General features: G+C 46.4%; 9 protein-coding genes across 12 annotated transcripts; 5 read left to right on the plus strand and 4 right to left on the minus strand.

Moving 5' to 3' along the window:
• Nucleotides 1–107: 107 nt before the first annotated feature.
• LOC117579290 (hydroxyacylglutathione hydrolase, mitochondrial) lies at nt 108–1,540 on the minus strand. 3 transcript variants are annotated; one of them, XM_034265094.1, is made up of 2 exons: nt 1,462–1,540; nt 108–1,026 (listed from the first exon to the last, which is right to left on the minus strand). In XM_034265094.1, the coding sequence occupies exon 2, from the start codon at nt 992–994 to the stop codon at nt 179–181; it is 816 nt and encodes a 271-aa protein (XP_034120985.1). In that variant the 5' UTR covers nt 995–1,026; nt 1,462–1,540; the 3' UTR covers nt 108–178. The 3 variants fall into 3 exon arrangements, with proteins under 3 accessions (XP_034120985.1, XP_034120984.1, XP_034120983.1); XM_034265093.1 differs by lacking the exon at nt 1,462–1,540 and adding an exon at nt 1,314–1,455; XM_034265092.1 differs by lacking the exon at nt 1,462–1,540 and adding an exon at nt 1,200–1,455.
• Nucleotides 1,541–1,821: 281 nt separating this feature from the next.
• LOC117579288 lies at nt 1,822–2,936 on the plus strand. Its single transcript, XM_034265091.1, has one exon. The coding sequence runs from the start codon at nt 1,863–1,865 to the stop codon at nt 2,898–2,900; it is 1,038 nt and encodes a 345-aa protein (XP_034120982.1). The 5' UTR covers nt 1,822–1,862; the 3' UTR covers nt 2,901–2,936.
• A 3,979-nt stretch (nt 2,937–6,915) lies between these two features.
• On the plus strand, nt 6,916–9,797 carry LOC117579836 (homeobox protein SIX6). The gene is made up of 4 exons (XM_034265934.1): nt 6,916–7,359; nt 8,095–8,507; nt 8,572–9,089; nt 9,628–9,797. Exons 1-4 carry the CDS (start codon nt 7,200–7,202, stop codon nt 9,731–9,733), a joined length of 1,197 nt encoding a protein of 398 aa, XP_034121825.1. The 5' UTR covers nt 6,916–7,199; the 3' UTR covers nt 9,734–9,797.
• A 28-nt stretch (nt 9,798–9,825) lies between these two features.
• On the minus strand, nt 9,826–11,069 carry LOC117579837. Its single transcript, XM_034265935.1, has 4 exons — nt 10,989–11,069; nt 10,821–10,924; nt 10,598–10,766; nt 9,826–10,546 (listed from the first exon to the last, which is right to left on the minus strand). The coding sequence occupies exons 1-4, from the start codon at nt 11,005–11,007 to the stop codon at nt 10,062–10,064; spliced, it is 777 nt and encodes a 258-aa protein (XP_034121826.1). The 5' UTR covers nt 11,008–11,069; the 3' UTR covers nt 9,826–10,061.
• Nucleotides 11,070–11,155: 86 nt separating this feature from the next.
• LOC117579107 (trafficking protein particle complex subunit 12) lies at nt 11,156–12,893 on the plus strand. The gene is made up of 4 exons (XM_034264833.1): nt 11,156–11,513; nt 11,577–12,161; nt 12,221–12,396; nt 12,448–12,893. Exons 1-4 carry the CDS (start codon nt 11,202–11,204, stop codon nt 12,827–12,829), a joined length of 1,455 nt encoding a protein of 484 aa, XP_034120724.1. The 5' UTR covers nt 11,156–11,201; the 3' UTR covers nt 12,830–12,893.
• Nucleotides 12,894–12,994: 101 nt separating this feature from the next.
• Nucleotides 12,995–17,655, plus strand: LOC117579106 (mRNA (2'-O-methyladenosine-N(6)-)-methyltransferase). The gene is made up of 5 exons (XM_034264832.1): nt 12,995–13,154; nt 14,504–16,359; nt 16,422–16,547; nt 16,611–16,739; nt 16,809–17,655. The coding sequence occupies exons 2-5, from the start codon at nt 14,513–14,515 to the stop codon at nt 17,494–17,496; spliced, it is 2,790 nt and encodes a 929-aa protein (XP_034120723.1). The 5' UTR covers nt 12,995–13,154; nt 14,504–14,512; the 3' UTR covers nt 17,497–17,655.
• A 1,321-nt stretch (nt 17,656–18,976) lies between these two features.
• LOC117579109 (peroxisomal membrane protein PEX14) lies at nt 18,977–20,147 on the minus strand. Its single transcript, XM_034264834.1, has 3 exons — nt 19,942–20,147; nt 19,577–19,867; nt 18,977–19,513 (listed from the first exon to the last, which is right to left on the minus strand). Exons 1-3 carry the CDS (start codon nt 20,050–20,052, stop codon nt 19,085–19,087), a joined length of 831 nt encoding a protein of 276 aa, XP_034120725.1. The 5' UTR covers nt 20,053–20,147; the 3' UTR covers nt 18,977–19,084.
• Nucleotides 20,148–20,772: 625 nt separating this feature from the next.
• LOC117580119 (peroxisomal membrane protein PEX16) lies at nt 20,773–22,144 on the plus strand. Its single transcript, XM_034266411.1, has 2 exons — nt 20,773–20,976; nt 21,042–22,144. Exons 1-2 carry the CDS (start codon nt 20,835–20,837, stop codon nt 21,965–21,967), a joined length of 1,068 nt encoding a protein of 355 aa, XP_034122302.1. The 5' UTR covers nt 20,773–20,834; the 3' UTR covers nt 21,968–22,144.
• LOC117580116 (serine/threonine-protein kinase PITSLRE) lies at nt 22,037–27,349 on the minus strand. 2 transcript variants are annotated; one of them, XM_034266403.1, is made up of 3 exons: nt 27,015–27,349; nt 22,861–25,210; nt 22,037–22,796 (listed from the first exon to the last, which is right to left on the minus strand). In XM_034266403.1, exons 1-3 carry the CDS (start codon nt 27,077–27,079, stop codon nt 22,242–22,244), a joined length of 2,970 nt encoding a protein of 989 aa, XP_034122294.1. In that variant the 5' UTR covers nt 27,080–27,349; the 3' UTR covers nt 22,037–22,241. The 2 variants fall into 2 exon arrangements, with proteins under 2 accessions (XP_034122294.1, XP_034122295.1); XM_034266404.1 differs by lacking the exon at nt 27,015–27,349 and adding an exon at nt 25,971–26,305.
• Between the last annotated feature and the right edge of the window lie 51 nt (nt 27,350–27,400).

Consider the following 27,400-nt stretch of genomic DNA (forward strand, 5'->3'; position numbering starts at 1 on the left):
TACCGGCCGCACTCAGAAATATACCAAAACTGTACTTAATGTACTAAATAGTATATACCGACGAGGGTGCATGGTGTGTGGCAATAGTAAGGTGACGCGAGGTGTGCGCGCTTCACAATTATTTTTATTCACAACAAAATCCAATAATCACATTTTAAATTTATCAAATATAAAGCCCTTAGGCCTTGAAGTTATCTTTCTCTTTGCGCAACTTGCCCATGGTTATAATGGGATCGGTTGCTCCTCCAGCATGCTTCTGAACAGACGCCTCGTGGACGCGCATGAACGGATTCCAGATCTTCTCCTCGCCAATGGTAGAGGGCACTGTGGGATCCTGAGATGCACGTCGCAGCTTGGCCCACTCAATGCGTTGCTGTATGCTCTCATTATCGGGCTCCACATGACGAGCAAAGCTCATGTTCTGCAATGTATATTCATGGCCACAAAAAACCTTGGTGCTGTCCGGCAGGGCCGAGAGTTTTGTGCACAGCGCCTCGTACATCTCCTCGGGTGTGCCCTCGAAGAAGCGGCCACAGCCTCCCTGGAACAGAGTATCGCCCGTGAAGACAGCACCCTCGCCCTTGCCATCACCGGCGGTCACATGATAACAAATGTGGCCAGTTGTGTGGCAAGGAGTGGACAGGCAACGTACGTTGAGGCTGCCAATGGTAAAGCTGTCATCCTGGGAAACCTTTTTGTTCAATGCGCCGATCCTATCGTCGCCGCCATAAACATCCAACTCCTTCTCCCACAACTTGACGAGCTTCTCATTGCCACCGGCATGATCCCAGTGATGATGGGTGGTCAGGACCTTGTTGAGCGTCAAGTTCTGCTCTTGTACGGTCTTGATGACTAGTTCGGGATCCACAGGATCCACCACAGCTGCCTCGCGCGTCTTATTGTCCACAATCAAGTACATGTAGTTGTCCTGCAAGGCCGGCAGGATTTTCACCTGCATGCTCTCCAGCTTAACGTCTTCCACAGTGCTATGCATGCCTCTAAAACCAACTTTACGCAGTTTCTGAACTGAAATGAGACATCGAAAGGGCTATAGAACATGGAGGGGATACAGCAAGAAGCGGTGCAACAAGCAAACAAATATAAAAACAAAACCAAAACACAGAGTGACAACGACAACAAAAAGCTTAGGGCTCCAGAGATTAGATTAAACATTAAATGTACGAGTATGGATAGATTACGGTTGACGGGACTTTGACAGACGGGAGGAACAGCCAGAAATCGTCTTCGTATTGATCCAGCACCAGATGGAATCGCAATCCGGAGGAGTTGCAATCGCAATTTGTTGGACGAACCTCGGAAATAGGCGGCAGTCAATTGGGTTTCAATATTGATAGCCACGCTGCGCCAAGCCGATGACAACATTTAAGCGGTTCTAATTTTAGCTAAGCTAATGCTTGGTGAGATGAATTAAATTAATAAAAGGCACTTAATTGTATTTACGGTTTATGTAAATTTTTTGCTCTGGAAAAGTGCCGCAAATTGTGGAATTGTGACAGCGGAATATCGACCAAATATACCAGCAGACCCTCAGAAACATACCAAAATATACCTTCTAAACGGTCAACGGTAAGATATGTAAGTGTGGAATGTGGATAGAATTTAACGTGATTGGAATTAGATGGGATGGAGTAAAGACTGAAAAACATGCGTATGGGAGTTATGATACCCTATAGTCTTGAACATACCCTACAAATAGAATTTAATCGACCGACAAATTTCAATAAATGTACATTTTATACGATTCCATTCCAACCAGGCGATATCGATAACTCAGCTATCGAAGTCGAATTGTCAGTTAGTTTTGAATTAGAATTCGAATAGTCATAAGCTAGAATAGTAATATGTCCGAATCAACCGATATGGACTGCGCCAACTCTGAATCCATGCTGATTGGAGTGCAGCATGTGGGTGTGACAGCCAAAATACAGTCGCCACTCAAGAAGGTCCGTCCCCGTATGGAAATATCCAGCGAATCGGACATGTATCAAGATGCCCCGATCAAAACCCAATATCAAGTGTTCAAAAACGACCGATTGCAAGAGACAACTGGCACCACAACGGATGGCAGCTCACCGCCCGCTCTGTACAAGATGCGTGCCGAGCCGGAGAGCTTACTGCTGGGTAGCGTGAATGAAAACCCGGAACGCATTGAGTTCCAGCGCTACTCGAAGCGGCGTCCCCGTGTCTCTGTGCCACTACGTGGCCGTGCTGGAGTCCACCCGAGATCAAAGGCGAACAAAGCATCCCAGGCGCCGCAGCTGACGAAGAAGAAGAAGGAGAAACCAGGCATTGTCAACCGTCTGATGCACGCGCTGGACAACATGTGCAAGTGCCAGCCGCAGCACTCGCAAAGCCTCATCGACAATCTGCCCGAGCCGCACTGGAACAAGAAGGAGGAATCGCGCCACACGTGCATCGGCATATATCCGTTCGAGCACGGCTGTGCGGATTATCTGAGCACCACGGACACACATCCCAGGATCAATGCCATTGTCCTCGCAGATCGGGCCACCACCTATGCCACTCACTTCTGGGCGGAGCTGTTTGGACTCCTGCACATTGCCGTGGCCTTTGTGGTGGCCTTCATTCTGCAGTGCTATCGATTCGTGCTCTACTCTCTGGTCAACACCCTCCTTGTGGGACTGCTGCACTTGACCTCCGACTATGTGCTGAAGCCTGTGCTGACCACGCTGTTCAATGGTTTCCTGCAGCCGCCCCTGATCCTGGTGTACAACATTCTCTGCTCCTTGCGTGACATTACGGAGCCTCTGGGCGATGCCTTGGGACATTTCCTCAAGCCGCTGGCCACTGTTTGCGGCAGCCTGCGACTGGTCGATGTCAACCACCGTCCAGTCCGACGTTTATCCAAAAACGTTTGATTTTCCTTGTTTGTTCTTTCGTTTGTTTAAATTCGTTGATTTTTCTTAGAACTTTTGTTCCGTTTTCCGTTTCGTTCCGTGGGCGGAGCCTGTTCGCTGCACAACCCCTAAACGGATATCGGGGGGTACATTGTGCCTCTCCTTCCGTTCTCCCTATCCATCTCCCTCTGCATGGATTACACACAATATTACGCACATTCCGAACCTGGATCGGATTACATTGTTTTTCTTGTTTCCACAGCACACCCGTACCGTACCCGTGGCCATAGCGACAGCCTCACCCTCTCCCGAGCACTGGACTTAAGGGTGTGCGAGGCGAGGCGAGGCTCAATTACGTAGAATGAAACATTTATGATTTATTTGCTCATTTTGTGGTCGTTCCACCAGGACATGACAGGGTTCCACCCGTAAAGCATATGTCTAAAATAAAATTGTTAAAAAACGAATCCCACTAATTGTGTCCCGCGAGAGTTTTCATTTGAGTGGGTTAAAAAAAAAGGGAAGTGAAAATATAATTTTATAACAATTTAATGAAGCTCTGAATATAGTTACTTCCTGCCGCCATTCATGTACCTATAGAATTTTAAAGGCAGCAGCCGAATGGGTTGCCGATTCCATCTCATCATTATCCTTTTCCTTTCAGTGCAAATTTCTCAAGAATTTTGTTTGTTTGCACTGCAAATACGAGAAATCAATAAAACTGATCTGCAAAAACGATGACTATCAAGGCGTTTGGTTACCTTTTTCCAGTTAAGTTTCACTTTTCAATGGAATCTGAATCCCATTCAGGAAGTAGTAAAGCAAACCCATAAATTATCATATTCAAATCTAGAAAATAAATATCAATGCAATGGTTGAGGCTGGCTCTCAGGTGTAAACAAAAAGTTGAAGCTAAGAAATGTGTGTGCGTATTTATTTGATTTATAGTTGTTGTACAGTAAGAAGAGACACACACAAGAAGCTTTCATTAATGAGAATAATGAGGCAGGCAGGCGGTAGGCCGTCGCAGGATCATCTTACACATGCACATGCACCCCTTTGGTTCGCCCTTGCCTTGCCTCCAATTAGCTGGTTGGAAATTGTTGTGTTTCTCGACATATGTTTTAAATTAATGAAGCTCCCAAGGCATTGATTGATTTGCGCTACTAATTGCACGGATTTACTCGAAGAATATTATTAATTGGAGTGTCACAATGTGTCCACAAAATACACGACAATATCTATAAGTAAATATGCGCACAGTCCAACAAGGTGCGAAAATCATTTACCCACTTCCAGACGTAATACAGAAATCCTCTGGGTCTCTCGGGTACGCCTACTCGCGTTTAATGCCTCGGTTTGCCCATTATTGTGTGATCGACAGACGGGATAAGGGAATCCGTGTAGCAGCACCAGCAGACTGCATTCATGAATGGAGACAGACAGGGACGTGGACGGGGAACTGGTAAAGGAACAACGACAAGGTGACACATCCCGGGGACACTTTACAAAACATTTTGTTGTTGTTTTGTTCAGAATTTAAAGATTACAGCTGTTAAGCTGTTTTCTGGGCTGCTGCTGCTGCTGCTCTATTTTCTATTCTATTTTCTATTATCTCTCTCGTAGCCCTGTGAACTGGAATTCAAGGATTAACCAGGCAGGTTCCTCGTAACAATCGCCTAAGACCATGACGTTTGCTAAATATCAGCGGGTTCTGTCTGTCTGTCTCTTCTTTTTGCGAGAAGTTAAGCAATTTGTGGTCAGTCTGCCATCTAAGGGCACAATAGTGGCGTACAACAGTAAAACGATGGGCTGGACAGCAGCAAATGGTTATGCAAGAAGTTATGAGTAAATGTGCACAAATTCGAGAGGAACTTTAAGGATTTTCGCATGGAAAATTGAGTAATAGTTGAAGATTATAGAGCTCAAGTGTATTCAGATTTCTAGGTACTTGAGTGGGGAGACACAATGGAATGCTTGAATGCTGTGTGATGCAATAAGTTGGAACTCTATTGAAATGGGAGTAACATTTACATAGATATTGTGCGTGCAAGTGGCCAAAGGATGTATGGATTAAGATAAGTCGAGGCAGCAGGAAATGGTACTAAGAGATATGAGCGATTGATATAGGAATATGATGATTTTATATTTCTTTGAAGGCAGGAATTGGGTGATACATCTTTAATAGAATAAATAAATTACAAAGAATTTTGTAATCCAATTTCAGGACTAATCACCACTCTTTTATATGATTTTCTCCGAGAAAAATGGCATGGTAAAAAGCAACATAAATACCTACACAAATTGTTGGAAATTTAATATAAATAAATAAAATAAAAATAAAAATAAAAAAACCCAGATTTTTTTTATAATTAATCAAAAATGAAAATAATACATTTGTTAGAAATATATGTTTCTCATTTAAGTAGGAAAATTCTCAATTTAAATATATTTTCAGGGTCGTTCATCATGGGAGCCATAATAATGTCTCAGTTTCATCTGCAAGGCAACGTCACCGACAGTTAGCTTATCTTCAACTATGTTCTCTTATCTTTATGCACGATTTTGGAGTGCATTTAAACTGTTTCAAGTCCATTTGAAAATTGTTGCGAATGAATTTGCATTCATGCGCTTGCATTATTTAGGAAGCAGACACCAAACACACTCGAGGCAAACAAAAAAATGTGCTTGCCTCAGCTAAACATGATAGTGTGGGAACGAACCAAAAGACGCATTTCCATTGAGCCCAAGCCAGGCGAGAATCCAACAAAAATAAGTACAAACAAAAAATTAATAATAATACAAAAAGCTTTGTGCGATTGCCGACGGGTAAGTCCTAACACGTGATTTTAATAATGGAATTAGCTTGGGTTTCGTGTGCACAAATTTACAATCCTTTTGCTGCGGTCAATTAGAGGGCAAACGCCCATCCACACCTAATCAAAAGGGGGAGGGTGCTGCTAGGCAACAACAAAAGCTCGAATATCGAAGTTAGTAATCGGTAATCGGTATCGACACCTGCAGGAGGATTACTCCATCTCACTCCCACTCCAGCGAATCAATCACACGGACAGAGAGCATCCCTCTGCCCGTGCCTCTTTCTGTGACAAATCTGTGCTCTGGGACCTGGAATTGCGTCGAGTGTGACGAAATTGTCAACCCTCCTCCTTCCTAATTTGATGCTTAATGAATTCCCTGCAAAAACTGGAAAAGTGCTCCTGTTTCTGTATGTGTGTTTTCTCTGTTCATGTGTTCCTGGGGGCAACGCGATTGTTTAGCCTTTTTGTGGATGGGATTGTCACCTTTGTGTCCATGTCACTTTTATTTCATTTTACTTTATCGCACCATTTCGTGTTGAATGCAGCCGTGGAGGAGAGGAGAATTTTGTAATTGAAATTTGATCCCATTAGATGAGCGTAAGCAGAAGCAGCGGCAGCGGCAGAGACTCGCAACGAAAATTCTTTTCCCAATCCCAGCCTCCGACTGGGCATCAAATTGCATTGAGTCTGGGCACTGGGAGCCGACTCACAGACTCGACTCGTGGATTCTTATGTGCATTTTATATGCAAAAAAAGACGGAAAAATATGGCCACAAAACTCGGTGCAAAGAAATTAAGCAATGTCATAGAAATTTGATGTAAATTCCAAGAAAATGCACACGGGCATTCATTAGATACGATACACCAACCCACTCCACCCCTTAAACACGATTCTAATGAGGTCATGATGTTTGTTTCACAATGAAATTCAATGTTTTTCACCGTTAGATAATACACAAAAGCAAAGATTTGCACAAACATGACAAAATGGCTGCCCAAAGGTAACGCCCTCTTACGCTAAGGATAACGGCACACGCAACACCCACCCACCCCTAAATTGGCCAGCTCCTGCACAGCAGACAGCCAGTCAACCAGTCAACGGCCACTTCGTTGCAGCCCCGAAACGAACGGCAACGGAACGGCCTGCCGAGTGCCTGCCTGCCCCTGGGATTCCCCATAGACGGCTCTGGCTCTGCTTCCGCTTGCATTTCATTTGATTTCGAACAGCGAACGCGTCAAGACGGTCAGGAGAGAACGGATCTCCCCAAAGAAAAACTCAAACAGTTCTTCGAGTGCAAAGAAAATCTGGCAAATAAATAAATATATAACACAAACAAGTGCCAAAAGTGAATGAAGTTTAACAAATTTAAATCTGGAAATATTTCAAAATGAATATTTAATACGAATCAATCAAGTGTTTGCGGTGAATAAAAGTGAAAAGTTATTCCAATCAAATCTAGTTACAACTCAACTTTGTTCAGTGCTCGAAAGAAGTGCAATAATGTTTGAGAAAAATATGGATACAAATAATCTATCAGTGTCGATTAGCGGGGATCTGGACTCGACCAGTTCCGGCGGCACTTCATCGGATCATTCGGCGGTGCAACAGGATAATCTGAGCTCACCCATGACCTATGGATCACTCTTCCTGCCAAATCCCGGTTAGTTAATGCAATGTCTAACGTCTGGTATCTGCTCAGATCATAGCACAGCAAAGAGACAGGGCCAATATCGTATTACTCTAGACAAGAGGCGTCAATGAGGCGCTGCATAAACAATTAAAAGCCAGGACGGACTACTACACATTTTGCTGAATATAACAAAAGTTATGAGGATTATGCATTGCAGTGTAGGGTGCACAAGGGATGGGGTTATATGGAATCCATTAGAGAATGACATTTGCATTTTAATAATACAATTATAATATGGCTTTTTCATTTAATTCGTTCATCATATATGATCAGGAACTGCTGTAATTTCTCCTCTTATTTTCTTCTCTATCATTTCTTATCCTTCCCTGCTGCAGTGCATTCAAAGTTCGTCGCTGCATAGTCCATTCTGTAGCCTAAAGCAATGTACCATCAAATGCATTATGTATTACATATATGTACATACATACATATGTATATGTATTTGCATATTTACATTTATGTACACATATCGAATTTATTTATTTGCTTAATGTCTCTTTATGGTCTCGATACACTCCCCGTTCCCGTTCCCGTTCCCGCCCCCTGCCCTTGCCCGAAGGTGTCGAAAGACGAGCGTTTTTTGGTCGGGTATTTGGTCGATTAGTCACATGCAAATGTGAGGGGGCTCTGGGGTGGGGGTGCCACCGAAATGGCACGTGAGAAACGAACTAACTTCTCCGCTTTCCTCTTCTCCACCGTCTGCAGGTTATCGTGGCAATCTGTCGTGCAAAACCGTCTTGCAGTTGGATAAATTTGGGACCTATGAGGGCGCGGAGAAGGATCATCTGTTGGAGCGACGCTTTCAGGATATTACCAACGATTATGACAAGTCCCCACCGCCCACAGCCTCCACCACGCCCACACATTATCCCTCACTGAACAGCATAATGTTCGAGAATGGCGGCGGCGGCGGCGGTGTCGGCGGCCCCTTGGGCGATCTCAATGGTAATACGAAGACGGATGCCCTGTGCACGGGTCTCCAAAGAGGTGGTGGCGGTCTAGCGGGTCACCCGGGCAGCGGTGGACACCTAATATCGAATCTAACGGCTGCCCACAACATGTCCGCCGTGGGCAACTTTCCCATCGATGCCAAAATGCTGCAATTCTCCACAGATCAGGTGAGCAATTGAAGTAGTCCATAGAGGAGCATCTCTTATAATTATGCTTTTGTGTTATTCCCAGATCCAATGCATGTGCGAGGCACTGCAGCAGAAGGGCGACATTGAGAAGTTAACCACCTTTCTGTGCAGCCTGCCGCCCAGCGAATTCTTCAAGACCAACGAGAGTGTGCTGCGTGCCCGCGCCATGGTCGCCTACAATCTGGGACAATTCCACGAACTATATAACCTGCTGGAGACGCACTGTTTCTCCATCAAGTACCATGTGGATCTGCAGAATCTCTGGTTCAAGGCGCACTACAAAGAGGCCGAAAAGGTGCGCGGTCGTCCCCTGGGCGCTGTCGACAAGTATCGCCTGAGAAAGAAGTATCCCCTGCCCAAGACGATATGGGATGGCGAGGAGACGGTCTACTGCTTCAAGGAGAAGTCGCGGAATGCCCTAAAGGATTGCTATCTGACCAATCGCTATCCCACGCCCGATGAGAAGAAAACGCTGGCCAAGAAGACGGGCTTGACGCTCACCCAAGTATCCAATTGGTTCAAGAATCGCCGGCAAAGGGATCGTACGCCCCAACAACGATCGTAAGTTAATATTGAATGATAATCCTCTGTCCTGTCCTAGGGTGTTACTCTGTTCGAGCCTTTCCTTTCTTTCCATTTCCACATAACTCGTAAAACAATTCATTCAACACTTGAGTGTGTTCCACACCCAGAAGAATTTTGGAAAACTGGGAACAAATATAATCAATTGCCTTTTGGGAAATTGGCATTAAAAATCGTTTGTGCTCCGTAAGTGACCGTAAAACACTTGCGAGCGTCCAGTTGCCACTTGAGCGTGTTTTATGTTCAATTTTGCCAGCTCCTACCATGGGTTAGGGTCGGGTCCTGCATATTTTTAGAGAGCTATGGGAAGGGACGGGACGTGACCCTAACGCAGCGCATGCGTGTAGCATGTGCCGCACCGCTCACCCGCTGCTTGATCGCCTTCTCCCTGGGCGTCAAATTGCAGAACACACTCCCAGCACTCCTCTCGAGCAAGTGGAGTAAATGTGTTTCTCTTTTCCTCTTTTTTGTGTGAGTGTTGCTTTAATTATATATATTCCCTTTCGTTCTTTTGCAGTGATATTATGTCGGTGCTGCCCGTAGGCCAGTTGGATGGCAATGGCTTCCCGCGCATGTTCAATGCTCCCAGCTATTATCCCGAGACGATTTTCAATGGGCAATAAACTGAGAAGTTCGAACCATTGGAAAGGGGGTTCCATTGTTTTGTAAATACTGCGATTTTATGTTTAAACAAAAAAAAACAAAAGCAAATGAAAAACTGGTCATCAAATGGCATCATATTGTTTAGCTTTAGAATAATCGACATTTTGCTTTATGTATTGTACAATATTAATAAATAAAATGAATGAATTGTACGCGTAAATAGATTGCAATAGATTAATAAATCCCAATACCACAATAACATTATAAGTTATCAGTTTTAATCAACATTTCCCACGTGCCTTAAAAAATTATAATAATACTTAAATATGGAGGAGACTGTCTGAGGATCTATTTATCCTTATATTTCATTTTGATTTCATACATCGCAATTCTTTCCTCCTGCTGCAGCTCGAGTTTTCTCAACTTAACGGCTGACTCGAATTTCTTCTCCTCAAACTTCATTCTTAGCAGCTCCTTCTCCTTCAGCCACTGGAACTTCTCCACCTCCAACTGCAGCAAGGCTTCCTTGTAGTCCAACTCAACGATCTTCTTCGCAGAATCGATGTGCGGCTTTTGGGGTTCCTCGATTCCATTTTGGTGATTATTTAGCTCAGTTTCAATTACGGAATCAGAGCAGTCAATGGGATCCATGGACGAACCGCTTTCGCTTTTCAGAAACTCCGCATTCAGCGAGTCGTCGTTGCTGAAAATGAAGCGCGGTTGGTCGTAGTTGGTGTTCCATACGCTGTTGCTCATGGAGGATTCGAAATTGAAATCGGCGCCAAACATGTCAACCAATTGATCATAGTGCGGGCACAATTGAAGCAACGTCTCTGCAAGCATTGCCTGATTAAACTCATAATAATCACAGTAATCAGTTTTACCTCTAATTCTAGCTGGATCGTCTACCTCAGCACCTTTCGTCTTCATCCAGGTGTTGGCCTTCTGCAGAGTGCCTTTTAGATATCTCAGTTTGCATTTAAATGTGTTCCAGGTGCCGCTTATCTTGGTTTCGTCCATCAGCTTCGTGTAGTACTTCTTTGCCGTGGGTTTCTATCAAGTGGTTGGTGTTGGTTAAAGTCGGTTAAGAGTATAATGGTTACCTACCTCGATGTTCCCGTTTTTCGCAATGTATGTTAGCATAGTTCTTATTTCCTCGTCGTTCCATTTCTTTATTGTTGTCGCTTTCCGGTGCCATTTAAGTGGTCTTGCTGTGAACAATAATACAAAACATTAATTCCTGATTGGTTTTAGGTGCTCGGCATGTGTACTAACTGATTTTGTTTGAAGGCATTTTGATTCTTTTGATTGTTTTGCGAAGAAATCAACTTATGATGAGCGTACTAGGGATGGGAATGGCAGAAAAGTATTTAGTATTTTCCAGAAAATTTTGGTATTATTTCTTAAAAATACCAAAAAACAGCAGCAAATCAATACAGCTATCGATATACTCCGCCAAAAATAGCAACAAAAGGAAACAGACAAGAAATGTCAAATAAATCTAATCTTAGCGAATACTTTGCTAATGATCCACCGAGTTTTTTTGATGAGCTGACGAACAAGCCAAAGCAGCCCAAGGAGATCTCTACAGAAAGTATTGTCAGTGGCAGTGGGGGTAACAGCAACAATATGTTGTCGAGCACATTCGCAGGTTTCTTCCAACCTCCCGAGTTTGTAGAAACACCTGAGGTAGATGAACCAATCAAAGTCACCGACGAGGTCCGCAATTTGTGGGAGCTGCCCCGTGAAAATGATCACAGCAAATTGATTATGCCCGGCATACACCTACAACACGATCTGGTAAGTGAGGCAAAGAAACTTGTTGAGTTTTCATTTATAAACGAGTTAAACCTGCCATTGCAGCCCGATCCCATAAGTGTTGCAGTGACCCAGCACCTGGGAGAAGCTGAGTTGGCGAACCGTAAGATCCTTGGCGTGGACGATGTCACCCAAGACGAGCGCGGCCTGAGAAACCTAATTCACGCGGGCTGCCTCCGCACGGCAGTTAATTTGACTGGCAGACTATTGACAGTCTACGGCCAGGGCTATGGACGTGCCGGACAACCAGCCAAGCATTCACCCCACTCGCTGCAGCTGTGGTTCACTCGACTGGCCCTGCTGGCGAAGCTGGGCGAATTCGAACTGCTGCAGAAAGAGGCGGAACCCTTTGGACAGCTCACAGCACCCGATGTCTTCTACGACTTCTATCTCGAGATGTACAATGGAAAAAGTGGATCCATAGCGTGTTTCTCGTTCCGCCTGCTGCTCGCCGAGCTGCCCATTTACATGGGAAAGCCACACATAGCCCTGGACCGGCTGTCGGAGCTGCATGTGACCAGCACCGAGATCAAGCAGCACTTTATACAGCTGCAGAACAAAACCGCGGAGGAATTCTGGCAAAAGCGATGCGAGAGGGTCTTGCATTCGATTATAAACTGTGGTTTGATGGTAAGTCTGAAGGGCTGACATGAAATACACCTGGTAAAAGATTTAATTCTCGCTTTTAGATGAAGAAATTCAGTATGATTGATGATATAATGGATGGAACCCTCTTGAAACGCTCCAACCTGAGCAAGGATGACCAGCGTTCTCTGTACTCGGCCTGGGGTCGCATTTATCTGCAAATTGGTGACATATTTGGAGCTGAGCAAAAGTTTGCCGTCTCCCGGCGACTGCGAGAAATGTAAGTTGTCCAGGTATGAACTGACATTGGCTAACTCTACTTCACTTACAGGAACTCTGCGCCCGATCTGAGGGACCTTATGGACAAGGGCTTAATAGCAGTGGCCAAAAATGATTTTCCCGAAGCGTATTTGATATTTCAAAAGGCATTGCACTTGGACTCTGGCAATACGTTGATTCTGAACAACATGGGCGTGTGTCTACTATACGCGGGCAAGCTCAAGGATGCCATTAATCTGTATGAGCATGCCATTAACCAGAACCCCCAGAGATCCCTGAACGAGAGCCTGCTGGTTAACCTGTCGACGCTGTACGAGCTGGAGTCCAACAATTCAAAAGCGAAAAAGTTCAATTTGCTGCGATTGATTAACAGATACAAGCCGGATCTCAACATTAGCATAGAAATTTGCCTTAAATTACAGACAGTCAACTAAGTATAGTACTTATTATTTATTGTTACACATTCCACCATCCGTAGAATAAAATTCCAAAACAGAATAATATCTAGTATTTTTGAAGCCCATCCTTGGTTTTTCCCATCGATATGATAAAAATACCAAGCAATCGATACCTATCGCTCATATCGCTGCGCGTAGGCCATCTCAAATCAACTTCCCAGTATCGGTCGCTGAAAAAGAATTTGAGAAGAATATATTTACAATTTGCATAGAAAATCGCGGGAATATTTACGTATAGAATACGCCTAAATGTTTACAAACACGTAGCGAGTGTTTATCTGAATAGGATAGTTGGAAATAGGTGAGTTTTGTGGCATTTAAAGGCGTTTCAAAAGTACGACCACACGATGCCAGGCCAGGCAGCAGCAGGCGTATATAAAATGGAAAATATTGATGTGCTGCCTGTGGGTGCAAAAAAGAAAGTGTAGAGAAATTTTCGTTGCAGTTAGAATATTGTGTATTTTGACTATGCTCCTGTTTATGCTCCTCCTGCGAATGATTCAGATTAAACGATGTTCGATCCAAACCCAATTGAATGTTTTTTCCTTTAATTTTAGCAATTTTATTTTGTTTGGATGTGTATAAAAAAAAAGCGCGCCATTATTTTTGTGCCATGACGTAGCCATCGGGGCCACGAAACAAAGTGTAATTTTTTGTATTTTAGCTCATGTGCAATTGTTTACGGCGTGCATAATGCCTTTGCTTCATTGTGTGTGTGTGTGCAGCAAATAATTTTATATATTTTTTATTCTGCTTGTGGCGGTGCGCATACGCTAAGGTACACGCTCGTCAAAACATATACACATAACCCAGGCAAAAGGCAGAAAATCTCTATTCTTTTGCAATTTGTTTTGATTTCTCATTCGTGTGAGAGTTGTTGTCATTGGTTTTGCGCTCTCTTCGCCGTCGCTCTCTGGCTCTCTCGCTCATGCGCGCCGTCTCTCTCTGCGGACGGTTTTTGTTCTGTTCTGTTCGTGGGAGCGGGGAAATCAAAATCCGTTCTCTTATTTGTTGGTAGAATGTCGTGTGCCGTCGTTCCCAAATTAATTTAAATATTTTTTCACAACCTTCCCACGTTCCCCTGTCTAGCAACCGCCGCCCTGAGCGATCTCGCTTCGCTGAAAGTCTGGTTTCGACTGCCGTAACGGCAGTTATCGCCTCTTTGGTGGTTGTCGTTTCTTCGATTTCGACGTGCACTCATTTCATTATCTAGTGTTGTGTTGGCACGGCTTTTTTCTAGCTAGGTCTAGCTATTTTTTTTTTGTGTGGTTGTCGTGGGAATAAAAGCTATAGAGTATTTGCATATTTGAAGGAAAATTAAATATCAATTGTAGGAAACACTTTGAGAATATGAGAATTATAGTATTGTGAAAATATAAAATAGTTGTAAAATCACTTTTAAACTATCCTCGTACTCATGAGAATTCGAACTTAGACGTTTTTCCGTTTATTATTACAGATATAACCATGCACTTTGACAATATATTTCCTTCTTGAGATTTGTCACATTTCCCGCTAGTTTCTTACATCTAACACTGTCATCCCTGCTGATTTGATTTCATTTCTGCCTCCTCTCTCTTTAATGTACTCTCAATCTCTCTCTGTCAACTGCAACTGTAAACATATTATTTTTGTTTACCTCTCTCACAGATCCACAACATGGCAGCCAACAACAGCAATAGCAATATACACAATATGGGGCCGGGGACGGGTGCGGGACTGCCGCAATCCGTGATAGCCTCCACGGGTACCCCCCTGGGGCCGTCTCCGTCAGCCACCAGCAGTGCCTCACAGAGTGCCTGGGACCAGCTGACGGCGAGTGCCTCCAACAATATGTCGCCTTCGCCCACAGCTGGGGCGCCCACGGTGACGGGGCCGATTTTAAGCGATGCCCCTCCCTCCCTGGGGTCTGGTCACATGAGTGCCGGCAGCTCGCCAGTGGCCAGCTGCTCCTCCCCCTCAACGCCGACAAAGACGCACGCTCCATCGCCCCTGGAGAGCATGGCCCACACCCCGCAAGGGCCGCCCACGCTGGGTCCGGGTCCTGGAGGATACGGTGAGGAATTGACTGCCGAACTGGTGAATCAGGGCTGGCGCAAGTTCTGGTCCAAGCGGGAGAATCGTCCGTACTACTGGAACAAAGTGACAGGCGAATCGCTGTGGGAAATGCCCGGCACGAGACCATTCGATCCATTAACGGATCCCCTGGGTATTTGCCATGCTGGCGGAGCCACGTCAATTCCTCCACACATGCAGCAGCAACAGCAGCAGCACCACCATCATCTGAAGCGAAGGCCCTCTGATGACATGCACGTCCATCCGAATCAGCAGCATCAGCACCACGGGGGCGGTGGACCGCCGATGAAAAAGTTCGTCCTGGCCGGACCCTGGGACCTAGAGGTGTGCACCAATGCGGTTATTGTAGAGCGTCCGCCCACATTGCTGCCCCAGCCACACCCAGAGGTTGAGGCACTTAGAGCAGCACTAAGTATGAAACTGCTGAAGACCTACGAGGATTTGTGCATGAGGAGGGAGAACATCAAGGCGCCGAGGGACTCGTTCAATCGCTGGCTGATGGAGCGCAAGGTGATCGATACCGGATGCGATCCGCTGCTGCCCAGCAACTGCAAACCCGAGATATCAAGCGCCATGTACCGCGAGATCATGGCAGATATACCCATAAAGCTGGTGAAGCCCAAGTTCACAGGGGATGCCCGGAAGCAGCTCTCCCGTTATGCCGAGGCTGCTAAGCAGATCATTGAATCCAGATCAGCGCCGCCCGAGTCGAAGAAGGTGGTCAAGTGGAATGTGGAAGACACGTTCCAGTGGCTGCGGCGCACTGTGGGCGCCAGCTACGAGGATTTCCAGGATCGCTTGGCTCACTTGAAGCGTCAGTGCGAGCCGCATCTGGTGGAGACGGTCAAGAGTTCGGTGGAGACGCTTTGCGTGAAGATCTATCACATGTCCGCGGATCATTCCCGCAAGATACGAGAGCGACACCTGCAGCTGTTGAAGGATCATGGTATACCGGAGCCAACGCCTCCACCACCGCCGCCGCACCTGAAGAAGGTCTGGTGCTATCCCATTCAGTTTGCAGTGCCCTCGCCCCGCATGCCGGCCATCGAATATCTGCAGGATCGCGATCACATGATCATCAAGTATACGCCCGCAGCCATCAATCAGCCGGATGCCCAGTATATCAACCTCACCTATCTGCAGAAGCTGGAGCAGCTGTATCGCCACAACTGCTTCGACGACAAGAAGTTTGATCTGTTCATTGGTCGAGTGTGGTGCCTGCTGAAGCGCTACCAGACCTTCCTTGGCAACTCATTGAACTCATCGCAGGAAGCGGAGATCACCCAGGCGGCCTTGCCAGTGCCGGTGTTCGAGTGCCTTCATCGTCATTTCGGTGTCAGCTTTGAATGCTTTGCCTCGCCATTCAATTCCTATTTCCGGCAATATTGCTCCGCATTCGCGGACACGGATGCCTACTTTGGCTCCCGAGGGTGCGTCTCATTGAATTTATTTTCCACTATTTTATGGTATGTTAATTGACTGACTTTCACAGGCCCTTCCTGGAGTTTAAACCCGTGTCGGGATCCTTCCAAGTGAATCCTCCGCATTGTGAGGAATTGATTGAAGCTTCTTTGGTGCATATTGATAAACTGCTCACCGATACCATGGAACCGCTGAGGTAGGCTGCTTCCTACACTTATTCATCGTGCATATCTAACAATTTTTTTATATTTCCTCTTAGCTTCATTGTTTTTGTGCCCGAGTGGAAGAGCATATCCAGGCTGGACGAGAGCATGTACAAGCGCCGCTCAATGGTGGTCCTTGGCATGGCCCACGAGTACAGGCATGGATATCAGCATATGCTGCAGAAGTAAGCATCTAATTAGACTTGGAATGCAGCAGAACTATTCGTAATTATATTGTTTTCGTACCTAAACAGATCGGAAGTGCTTATCAAGTGCATGCAGGGCACCCAGGTGGTGTGGCTGCAGAACAGCGCCGGCTACGCCCGCTGGGGACCCAACGAGAATCGTGTGGAGGCATTGCGCGAGGCCTTCCGGCCGCAACGGGATCGTGAGCGTGAACGAATGGCAGTGGCTGCCGCCAACAGTCATCCCAGCCAGCAATCTCCTGCGGCCACGCCACCACCGTCTACATCCGGTGCGGCCACAGGAGTTGCATCAACGCCGACAACGTCCAGCGCATTAAACAATGTCAGCGCCAGCAATGCCACAGCCATTACAACGAGCGCCAGCAGCAACAACATCCCATCCCCAGCCTCATCTTCCATTCTGACGCCTCTTTCGCCGCACACACCCACTGGGAATCCGCCTCCGCAGTTCCCGCCAACCATAAGCAATACGAGCAACAGCAGCAATCTGGTGGCTGCCTCGCCCACAATGAGTGTACAAAGTGACTGCTCATCGCCCTCATCATCCACAATGTCGCTCTCCCCAGCACCGGCTTCCGGTGGCTATCCTGATGGCGGAACTTCGGCAACAGCGGCTGCTGTTAGCATTACGGCCACGGCCAGCACATCGTCGGCAGGCACTGCCTCAGCATTTGGCCAGGCCACCAGCATCAATAGCTCTGCCAGCACCCAGGCAGCCATCAATTCGGCTGTCTAGAAGGCAATGAAGGAAGACAGCAGACTGCTACTTCAATATCCGTATTGTTCTATTTTTTTCGAAACTATCTGTGCACTTTTGGGCTAAGTACCACAATGTTGTGTTTACTTCGATTAGCATAAATATTAGGGGGACATTGCATGAGGAAATCAATGAGTAATTGGGGGGGGGGGGCAGCACGGCTCCCACTGCCCAAATGCCATAGAATATTCTATCTTGTTATACACTTTTCTACCGCTATGCTATATCCTATTATCTACATTATACCTATTAATGTTTGATGAGTTTTCCATTTTAAATTTCTTGGCATTCGCGGCTGCTGGAATCCGAATCACCCCCCCCAGTACGCAATCCGTTCAGTGTTAGGGCAAACAAACAAGTTATACATTTTAAGTGTAAATATGTTATATTTAAGTTGAAATAGTTGCTAGATACCGGCCTGGCCGTCGTTTATCTTACAAGCATGAGCGAGAGTAGCATGCGTGTAGTCTACATACATAAATATATACCCCCAGAAAACAAGGGCCAAGCAGCTACCCGAAGAAAGGACTACGGTGCGCATACATAGTATGGGTAGTGTGGGTATGTGGGCGTGTTCTCCCATCCTTGCTTTGGGGGGTATACAAAATGGTTTTCCAATCCCAAAAACATAAAACAGAACGTAAAATAATAAACCAATACACCACACATATAAAAACCAACACTAAAGCCCCTAAAACAATCTTTTGTGAGACTATTAACATATTATAGGATACATTTACCTTAAAACAATTATTGCAAACAAACAAAAAATTATTTGAATACTGAAATATCGCATGTACCACATGGCGATAAGCATTAAAGTAAGTAGAGGAAACAGAATACGGAACTCGCAAGAGAACCCACATTTTGTAATGAAACTACACCTACGCACCCCGCACAATAAACGACAGAGCAAACATTTTGGTTTGATCCGAGTTTTCTGAGATCTCGAGAGAGTTTCGAATTTCCAAATGGAAACTCCCTGAAGGACTTTGAATGAGTCTAGGGCCAACCAAACCAAAACAAAAAACACTTCAACACACACAACTAAAGGGAATTTAGCCAATTTATAGAATGTAGCACTCGGCAAACAAATTTATAGAAATCAATTAACTATTAAGTCGAAATTTATTAACTAAAAAAACGAATATGACAGAACCCCCAGACACACACACACGTATCGTATCGTAAACACAAACAAAACAAAAACAAAAAGCATTTTTGCGCTTAATTAACAATCATTTTCTTTCGATTCAAATCTGTTATTATGTAAACCTTTTTTATTATTATTATTATTATATATTATATTATATAGACATCGTATCGCATAAGTGTGTGAGTGAGTGTGTAGACCTCTTGGATATGGATTAGCTGTTTAGAGAGGAGAGGAGTGTACTCGCATAAAGAAAAACTTAAATGGCTATAAACGCAAAAAAGGAAAAAAAAAACAACCAAAAAGTCTCAAAGGCATTCAAGGGGGGAAATTCAATATACAAACGTTGCAGCTAAATATTATATTATATAGCTATTCTATATAATTCTATATTGTTCATAATATGGCGAGCCTCTACATGATCTCCAGGCTGGAGTCGCTGTTCTTTGTGACCACCTCGGTTTCGGAGGAGCCTGAGCCGGAGCCAGCATCGTCGCCCTTCTCATTGTCATCCGACGGACTGTGCAGATGATGGTGGTGCGGCGAGCTGGCCAACTGCCAGGCGGGAATGGATGGCACTGTCACTGGGGCCACGGGTGAGGCGAACTGCTTGCGATTCAGCAGCAGACCCTTGATGGCATCCAAGTCGCTGCGGAAATTGCTAAACTCGCGATTCAGCTGCTGGGCATGATCCCTTTGCTGGCTGGTGATCAAGTCCTTGACCACAGAGATCTCCTTGTTGAGGTCCTCGGTGCGTGTCTCGACCTTTTTGTCAATGTCATCCAGAACCTCCTCGACGGGCTTCCTCTTCGGCTTGCCAAACAGATAGGGGGCAATGAATTTCTGTTCGGATAGGTTAGGATAAATAAATCAGCCATATGGCAATCAGAGATTCACTCCACTCACCTTCCAGAATAGGTATACCGCATAGATGACGCCACTAAACAAGGCCGCCGAATGCACTATCTCCCGAATGCGGCCGAAAACTGTTGGCTGTAGCTGCAGAGCCTGCACCTGAGAGCCAATATTGATAACCGTGTTGGGATTATTCGGATCTTGGGTAAAGACGCCGGCCCGCTCGCATGCCAACTGAATTTCGTGGGCCGTCAAACCTTTGGACCGTAGGAATTGTTGCTTCTGGATAAGCGTTGTGTGCCGCACTTTGGTGTTTTGTAGAAAGCTAACCGCTGTGGTTATCTTTTACATAAATGAATGGATTATATTAAAGATTAGAAAAAGTCAAAGTGCAATGAAAGGCGGGTGCAAGTTACCAGAGACTCACGAGGCGGCTCCAGCTCCTCGCTGGCACCGAAATCCTGCACCGATGTGCTGGTGGTGGCCATTATGGTTGTGTCCCCAGTATCCGTATTGTTTCTGGACATTTTAATATCTACTTTTAATTCAATTTTGTTGTTTTCTTTAGACCCTGGGACCCTCAAAATTCAGTCGCAATATTTATTGGGAAAGCTAACAGTGAAATAAGTGTAAGGTGGGGCACAAGCCAAAACTATTGCATGCCCTACCTTTTGTGACGTCACAAAACAAAGTCGAGTGATGCGCAGATTGGAATTAAAAACAAATTAACAATTAACTATAAATATGTGGATATACTGTTAATTATCAAAGATATTGGTCAAATCATGCAAACAAATGATCAAAGTTAAGCTTAATTTTGCATCACCTTCTCAATAAACGCAGAGAGAACCAACCCATGGTGAAATTACTAATAAGGTGACGGATTCACCACAGTGTCTTCTCATTCGAGGCCCACCAGCTTGTCAAACGTCGAAGAAAAAGGTTCCTTAAAGCACAAATTTTGTTCATTGTCTTCTTCTTCCTTTTCTTTGTTTGTTTTCTTATTTCTTATTTGTTTTGTTTATTTCCTTAATTTGTTTTGAATTTTTTCGTTTTATTTATTATAGAACATTTTTTCTTTGCTGTTAGCAGAAACAATAAAAGCAAAGAGTGAGAACTTTGAGAACTGAGAGAGCGTGGTGAATAAGCGGGTGGTCCTCCACTCAGCTGACGACGTCACCTTATTAGTAATTTCACCATGAACCAACCTATCGCTTCTGTAACGATACCAATATATCGCTCTTGCATCGAACGATTAATCTTATCCGCAAACCGCAGTACTTTTATTTTATTTTATTTTAATTCCTCAATGGAAGGAAACAAACGAATTTTTCCAACAATGGACACGCTGAAGGGCATGCTCAAGTCCTACGAGGCATGGGTGGCAAGTAATCCGGATGTGGTGGGTGACTTTGAGACCACAGCCAAATGGGTGTCGTACTTTATAGCAGGTTGTATTTGTGTACTCAAGATGGCCCTTCTGTGATTGTAACTGCTGATGTAACCCGTTTTACAGGTCGAATATCCTCCTCGAATGTTGTCTCTGAGCTGGTCTATACCCTGTCCAATATGCTGGTATTTTATAACGATCGGATCATCGACAGGGCCCGCAATGCCAAGGAGAATTCGGTGCTCCGGCTGCAGTCCAAACTCTGCTATCGTCTAAAGGTCACGCTGACGACGCTCGAGTACAGTGAGGTGTTCATCGAGATATCGGCGAGGCGGCTGTTCGGCCAGACCGGCAAGTGGCTGGTGATAGCGCTCATACAGGTCTTCAAAGCGGCAGGAAGACTTTTTATCTTGAGACATTCCACATCCGATATTATCACCTCGCCGCCGATTGCCTCGCTGAACAGAAGGGCGCTGGGCAAGCAGCGGAAAGGGGCGGGAGCGGAAGTGTCCCCTGCCAATGACGATGCCAATTTGATGCAATCCCAGCACTCCATAACCTTCCAACTGAAGCGTTCGGGTCGCATCATCCGCAAGGTGGAGGGTGCGCCGCCCATACAGTATCGCGACTTTAAGCTCCACGTGGAGAACACGGAGGCGGCCAAGACGCAAATACCACGCGAGCTGCTCACCGCCGAGTACCTGTACATATCGAAGCCGCTCATCCACTTGGCGGCCATGAGCCTGTTCGGGCACCGCAGCTGGAAGCAGTACATGGTGGCCCTGTCGATGGATCTCTACAGCATCCATCTGTATCGCCAGCGCAGGCATCTGATGTCCAAGCAACAGAAGCTGGAGCTGAGCAGGCGATGCATCAACCTCATGTATTTCCTCGTACGCTCCCCCTTCTACGAGAACTACACGCAGTCAAGGCTGGAAAGGCTGCTCGATTTGCTGGCACGCACCGTGCCCTTGGCCAAGATGGTGGCGGGACCGTTGAAGGACAACATTCCACAGTGGCAAAGCACGTACTTCTACCTCTGGTCCACTTAAGCAGCAGCCTGAGAACACTAGTATTCCACACCTCCATCCCTTAAGCTAAGTTTAAAGTTACAGGTGACGTATTGATAGATCGATCGCGAAATATTTGTTTTTTTGTATGGCTTTTAAATGATATATGGAACAATATTTTTACACATACAATATTAAAGGAATTGATTGTTTCACTTACATTCTAACTATACATAACAATTATTTGTAATTATAATTGGCTAAGAACACACGCACACACAGACTGGAGACTGCACACGCTCAGACCTCGGACGAATCAAAACTTCAGACTGAATCCCGGGCCCATGGCCAGCTGGCGTTGCGTGAGTCCTGCATGCAGCACAAAGCCCGTGCTGCTGGCCGAAGATGCTGCCACAGCGGCGGCAGTTGCTGCCGCAACGCCATGGCTCTTCTTGTTGCCCGTGATAATGCCCGAGGAGAGTTTATTGACCGCCGCAATGGGCTCGTCCCTGCCCAGCTGCTTGAACTGAGAACCACCCGAGGGTGGCTTTGGGGACGAGGCCTGTGCCTTGCGTGCGCCCAGCTCACTCTTGGCCGGCCACGTGGGGAACATGGATGGATCGATGGGTAGGGGTAGCTCCTTGAAGTAGGCATGCTTCAGGGCCGCATCAGCCGTCAGTCTTTGTTTGGGATCGTACGTCAGCAGGCCCTGCAGCAGCGACAATCCCATATCGGACGTCTTCTCCAGAAAGTGTTTGCGCAGCTGTGACACGGGATATTCGGTGAACTGTGAGTTCTGGCTCAACATGTTCTTGACGGCGGGTAGCTCGGTATAACCAGGCCAGATCTTATCGTTGGGTGTTCCCAGTTCCTGCAAAAGAAAAACAACAAAAATCAATAACATATCGGGAGGGGGAAATACAATCCATGCATACCTTAAAGATTCGATTCAGTTCATCGATCTCCGATTTGCCTGGAAACAGTGGCAACATCTGAAGGAACTCGGCAAAAATGCAACCCACCGACCACACATCAATTGGCGTCGAGTAGACTGGGGAGCAAAGTAGTAGCTCTGGTGCCCGATACCACAGAGTGACCACCAGCGAGGTGTACTTCTTGATCGGCGAGCCATACTCGCGTGCCAGGCCAAAGTCCCCGACCTTTAGTATGCCCTTGTGAGAGAGCAGCAGATTGGAGGTCTTCAGGTCACGATGCAGTATCCAATTGTCGTGCAGATGGGCCACGGCCAGAAGCAGTTGCTGCGTGAGGCACTTGACCTCGCCGGGAAAGAAGCTCTGCTTGCGATTCTTCATCGTCTCCATCAGCGACTTGAGATCGTGCTCCACATAGTCCATCACAATGAAGATCTTGTCCATGTTGGAGCCCACCACAATTTCACGGACGGTCACAATATTTGGATGCTGGCCCTTGAGCAGCGTATTGATCTCCCTGAGGGAGGTGATGGGGAAGCCCTCCTTTTCCTTCTCCATTTTGAGACGCTTGAGGGCGACAATCTCGTTGGTCCGCTTGTCTTTGGCGCGATAGACAACGCCGTAGGTGCCCTCCTCAATGCGATTCAGGCACTGGAACTCCTCCACCGAACGACAGCCCTGCACACCGGGATAGTAGTTGGGCAGTGGAATGCCCTTGTCGTCGCACGGCGTCTGCTCCTCCAGCGAGCGCTGTGCCTGTTTGGCTATGGTCGCCTTCTCATCGCTCGTTTGAGGCTTCTCCTCTGACACTTGGGCCATGCCGCGCTCCTCGCTGCGCGTGCTGGTGCTGGGCGAACGTTGATGCTGGTTGTTCGCGCCATCCTCCTCGTCTGCGTCCATGCTGCTGTCGTGGGAATGACTCTTGGAACGGGAACGACTGCTGCGACTGGACTGGGAGCTACCGGAGCTGTTCTTGGAGCTTGCTGCCGAGCGAGAGCGCGTCGATCTTTGTCCCTTGGGCGACTTGTAGAGCTCGCCCACACTCAGCGGACTGTTGGGCAAGGGAATTTCCTCATCGTCTTCTGCCGGCTTGCCCGATGATTTTCTTTTGCTCTTCTTTTTCGTCTCGTAGCTATCTTCGCTCTCATTGGAACCCGAATCGGTGTCACTTTCCGCACTCTCCTCATCCTCCTCCTCCTCCCCATCCTCGTTGGAATCGCTCTCCTCGCTGCCGTCCTCTTCCTCATCGTCATCCTCCTCGTCCCTGATCACCTGCACCTCCTCAACGCTGGGCTTTCTCCGCTTTTTGTACTTGATGTCCCGCTCGTCGCTCTCCAGCGCCTTCTGCTTCCTCTTGACGATGTTCAGGCCAGCAGTGACGCTGGCGGCCACTGTCGCCGGACTGAGGGCATCGCTGTGCTCGTTCCGTTCGCGCAACAGCTCCCGTCGTGCCTCCAGCTCGTCCCGAGCTGTTTGCTTTCTCTGTCGATTCTCCCGCTCGGCGGCCAGAAGCTTCTCCCTTCTGGCAAGCAGCTCTGGATCCACTTCCACGTTAATCTTTCTCCGGCTGACATCAGGAACATCTTCCCTGGGCAACGGCTTGACTGAGCTGCGTTGGGACTTGTGGTGCGTCTGCTGCTCCAGCTCTGGGCTGTCCAGCAGCTCGATGACACGCTCGTGGCGCTGCTTGTGGCTGCGTCCGCGCTCCCGCTCCTTGCGACTCTCCCGCCGATGCTCGTAGTTCTCCTCTGTCTCGTAGTCCTTGACGTAGTTGTGGCGCTTCTTCAGCAGACGCGAGCGCAGATCCTGCTCGAGGCTCTCCGCATCCTTGCTCTCGGCATATTTGCTGCCTCTCCTGCTGGGCGGCTCCTCCATGGGGTAGTCGGCATGCCGACTGCTGCCGTGGTAGCCGCCAGACGGATAGGAATGGTAGTCCCCTCGCGCAACCACTCCCCTAGGCACACTCAAATGCATTGCCTGGTGATGCTGATGGTGGTGATGGACATAGCTCTGTGCTGACGGCGGCGGCGGTTGTGGCAGGGGCGGCTGTGGGTAGTGGTACGCTGCATGGCTCAGGTGATGCTTGTGATATCCTCCAGCTGCCGCAACGGCTCCTCGTTCGCTGTTGTTGGTGCGTGGATGGTGGTGGTGATGGTAGTGCTCCTCCCTGGCCCTCGTATACTCGTATCGATGCTCACGCTCTAATCCGCCACCTTCTTCTCTCTCCTTGTGACGCCTTCGCTCGCGGGAATGTTTCTTCTTGGATTCGCGCTTCGATCCAGTGGCTTCCCTGCTGGCCTGCGGCGGTTGTATGTACAGTGAATCGGCATCGGCATCGTGCTCCTCGTCCCCGCTAAAAGTAAAAGAGAGAGAAATAATTCACAATTATGGCGCCATGCTTAAAGTTCTGCCCCCGATCTTCCGATGCGAATCCGACGTTGCGCTGACGCTGCCTGATCTGATATTTTCTGTTTTGTTCTGTTCTGTTTGGCGTTTGCTGCTGCAGTCTATGATGCTGAGGATTACATTTTACACAGTGCCCTTGGGGGGCTTCAAAGCTCACGGCGTTGGTGCTGATGGTGTGTCCACACGCTTCGCTCTGTAATTCTTTTGGAGATTAGAATCAATAAAGTTTAGTGCAGTACTTTAAGACGGAATTCGTGCAGCTAATTGAAGCAATCATCTCGGCATTGGAGCACTCTGAGGAGCACCGAGTGCAATCAACATGGAGTACTTACCTGTGTTCCACTCTTGCCCGAGGACATAGGGATCGGATCGGTACGGATGGTACGCTTGGGACTATTCCATGGAGCATTGATGAGTTTTTAAACACACTCCCAAGGGCTGTAAAATGTAAACCCGACTTACACACGGACTGCAGCTGCATGCAACCTGCCACCTGCTACTCTGCTATTTGGGATGGATCTTTTATATTTCTGCTCTGTTCTGTGCTTTTCGGTTGACAAAAAGACAAAAAGATGGAGAGATAGGAAGAGAGAGAAAGAGGAGAGACACGGATAGATATTGAGACTTGTGGAAGGGACTTGGAAAGAGGAATTAGCAAAAGTTTCATCATTGTGTGTTTTGATTGATTTCATTTGATTTACAGTTACAATTTACCGCCAGCAGCACACGATACGAGATCCGGAGAGATAGATCTCTGGAACATATTTTATTAGTCAGGCGCAAGCGATTAGCGTTGAATTGGGGCTTGGGCATATTGACATTGGCTTTGGATTTGGCTTGAGAAGATTCGTATTTCGGTATCGCATTTCGGTTTCGCTCTCCACCTGCCCTGAAGAAGAAGAAGATGCACTCGCTCGCTCGCTTTCTCGCTCTCTGCCGATGCAGTTTTTAAACTGGACGGGGTGTGTGCACAACATTATTTTGAAATTCGAATTTCATTTGCAGTTTGCTTGCACATTTTTGTGGTTTTTCTTTTTGGTTTTTGGTTTTTTTTTTTGTAACAATTATATTTTTTTTTTCTTTTTTCTTTTTATTATTATTTATATTATTATTATTATTAGGTATTGTTGTTGGCCATCGCGCGCCTCGGTCTTGGGACAAGTACACACTTTTTGGCCTATTTGCAATGAAAAAATTCAAGTCAATTAAATGGTACAACAAATATTAGATATTCAGTAATTGGTTATCATCAATAATTGGATTTTGGTTTCATTTCTTGTTTTCTTTTTTTATGGTTAACAAACAAGCGCGAAAAGGGTGTGGGTGATGGGGGGAGGAGGAGGATTCATTCTGTTTATGTGTGTTCTTTTTACAATTTACAAATTCGCTTTTCGATTTTTGTAGAATTAGCATGTAGAAACAGATACAAAAGAAAAATGCTTGTCAAAAAATTGTTTCACCCATCCACACACACACACTCGCACAGTACAGACACAAACACACAGCCACAGACATCCTTTAGTGCTGACAACTGTGGAATTTCATTCAAGAAAACCAGCTAGCTGTACACATTTTTAGCACAAATACCGCCAAGTTGTCAGCACCAGACAGTGTGTATGATGTACGCCTGGCCTGTCTTTGCGTGCATGTGTGTGTGTGTGTGCGTGTGTATGCAGCAACAATTTTTCATGAATCGACCATCAAAAGATGCTCTATTACTACGGGCAAGGGGATCTAAAGCATATACACACCTGTGATAATGCCCATCGGTGGGGCTCCGCAATTGGCCATCCTCGCTGCCAGATGAATTGACCATCTTGTGACCACAGTCAGCAAAAAAAATGCTCGACAATGAATAATATGCACAATGAGTGACTGCTCCTCGCTGATGCCCTTCCAGTGAGCGGCGCTGTCTGATTTACGTAGTTTTCGATCAGCTTTCGCAGCGTTTGCTAAGCAATTTAATATCTGCGCTGGCAGCCAAACTGCCTCTATGTATATTTAACTTTGTTTTTCGGTGGAATTCTTTCTTTTTTTAGCAATGTGTCTGTGGAAATGTGAAATTTCACGCTAAAGAAAAATAAGAAGAAATTATCGATAAAATGCTTAATCAAGCCCTCGCAAATATACCGAATAT

This window comes from Drosophila guanche, unplaced genomic scaffold, assembly GCF_900245975.1.
Source record: "Drosophila guanche unplaced genomic scaffold, DGUA_6, whole genome shotgun sequence".
NCBI classification, from domain to species: Eukaryota; Metazoa; Arthropoda; class Insecta; order Diptera; family Drosophilidae; genus Drosophila; species Drosophila guanche.

Bases quoted from the DNA above. Each gene is read 5' to 3' on its own strand.
- LOC117579106 (XM_034264832.1), top strand. From the start codon at position 14,513: ATGGCAGCCAACAACAGCAATAGCAATATACACAATATGGGGCCGGGG. The intron at 16,360-16,421 runs GTGCGTCTCATT...TGACTTTCACAG, and splicing joins GCCTACTTTGGCTCCCGAGG to GCCCTTCCTGGAGTTTAAAC. The intron at 16,740-16,808 runs GTAAGCATCTAA...GTACCTAAACAG, and splicing joins TATCAGCATATGCTGCAGAA to ATCGGAAGTGCTTATCAAGT.
- LOC117579288 (XM_034265091.1), top strand. From the start codon at position 1,863: ATGTCCGAATCAACCGATATGGACTGCGCCAACTCTGAATCCATGCTG.
- LOC117579109 (XM_034264834.1), bottom strand. From the start codon at position 20,052: ATGTCCAGAAACAATACGGATACTGGGGACACAACCATAATGGCCACC. The intron at 19,868-19,941 runs GTAACTTGCACC...TTTATGTAAAAG, and splicing joins AGCCGCCTCGTGAGTCTCTG to ATAACCACAGCGGTTAGCTT. The intron at 19,514-19,576 runs GTGAGTGGAGTG...CTATCCGAACAG, and splicing joins CGGTATACCTATTCTGGAAG to AAATTCATTGCCCCCTATCT.
- LOC117579107 (XM_034264833.1), top strand. From the start codon at position 11,202: ATGTCAAATAAATCTAATCTTAGCGAATACTTTGCTAATGATCCACCG. The intron at 11,514-11,576 runs GTAAGTGAGGCA...CTGCCATTGCAG, and splicing joins TACACCTACAACACGATCTG to CCCGATCCCATAAGTGTTGC. The intron at 12,397-12,447 runs GTAAGTTGTCCA...CTTCACTTACAG, and splicing joins TCCCGGCGACTGCGAGAAAT to GAACTCTGCGCCCGATCTGA.
- LOC117579837 (XM_034265935.1), bottom strand. The intron at 10,767-10,820 runs GTAGGTAACCAT...ACCACTTGATAG, and splicing joins CGAAAAACGGGAACATCGAG to AAACCCACGGCAAAGAAGTA. The intron at 10,547-10,597 runs GTAAAACTGATT...CAATGCTTGCAG, and splicing joins CGATCCAGCTAGAATTAGAG to AGACGTTGCTTCAATTGTGC.
- LOC117579836 (XM_034265934.1), top strand. From the start codon at position 7,200: ATGTTTGAGAAAAATATGGATACAAATAATCTATCAGTGTCGATTAGC. The intron at 7,360-8,094 runs GTTAGTTAATGC...CACCGTCTGCAG, and splicing joins ACTCTTCCTGCCAAATCCCG to GTTATCGTGGCAATCTGTCG. The intron at 8,508-8,571 runs GTGAGCAATTGA...TGTTATTCCCAG, and splicing joins TGCAATTCTCCACAGATCAG to ATCCAATGCATGTGCGAGGC.
- LOC117580119 (XM_034266411.1), top strand. From the start codon at position 20,835: ATGGAAGGAAACAAACGAATTTTTCCAACAATGGACACGCTGAAGGGC. The intron at 20,977-21,041 runs GTTGTATTTGTG...CCCGTTTTACAG, and splicing joins GGTGTCGTACTTTATAGCAG to GTCGAATATCCTCCTCGAAT.
- LOC117580116 (XM_034266403.1), bottom strand. From the start codon at position 27,079: ATGGTCAATTCATCTGGCAGCGAGGATGGCCAATTGCGGAGCCCCACC. The intron at 25,211-27,014 runs GTGTGTATATGC...TTTTACTTTTAG, and splicing joins ACCGATGGGCATTATCACAG to CGGGGACGAGGAGCACGATG. The intron at 22,797-22,860 runs GTATGCATGGAT...TTTCTTTTGCAG, and splicing joins AACTGAATCGAATCTTTAAG to GAACTGGGAACACCCAACGA.
- LOC117579290 (XM_034265092.1), bottom strand. From the start codon at position 1,383: ATGTTGTCATCGGCTTGGCGCAGCGTGGCTATCAATATTGAAACCCAA. The intron at 1,027-1,199 runs GTAATCTATCCA...GTCTCATTTCAG, and splicing joins CTGTCAAAGTCCCGTCAACC to TTCAGAAACTGCGTAAAGTT.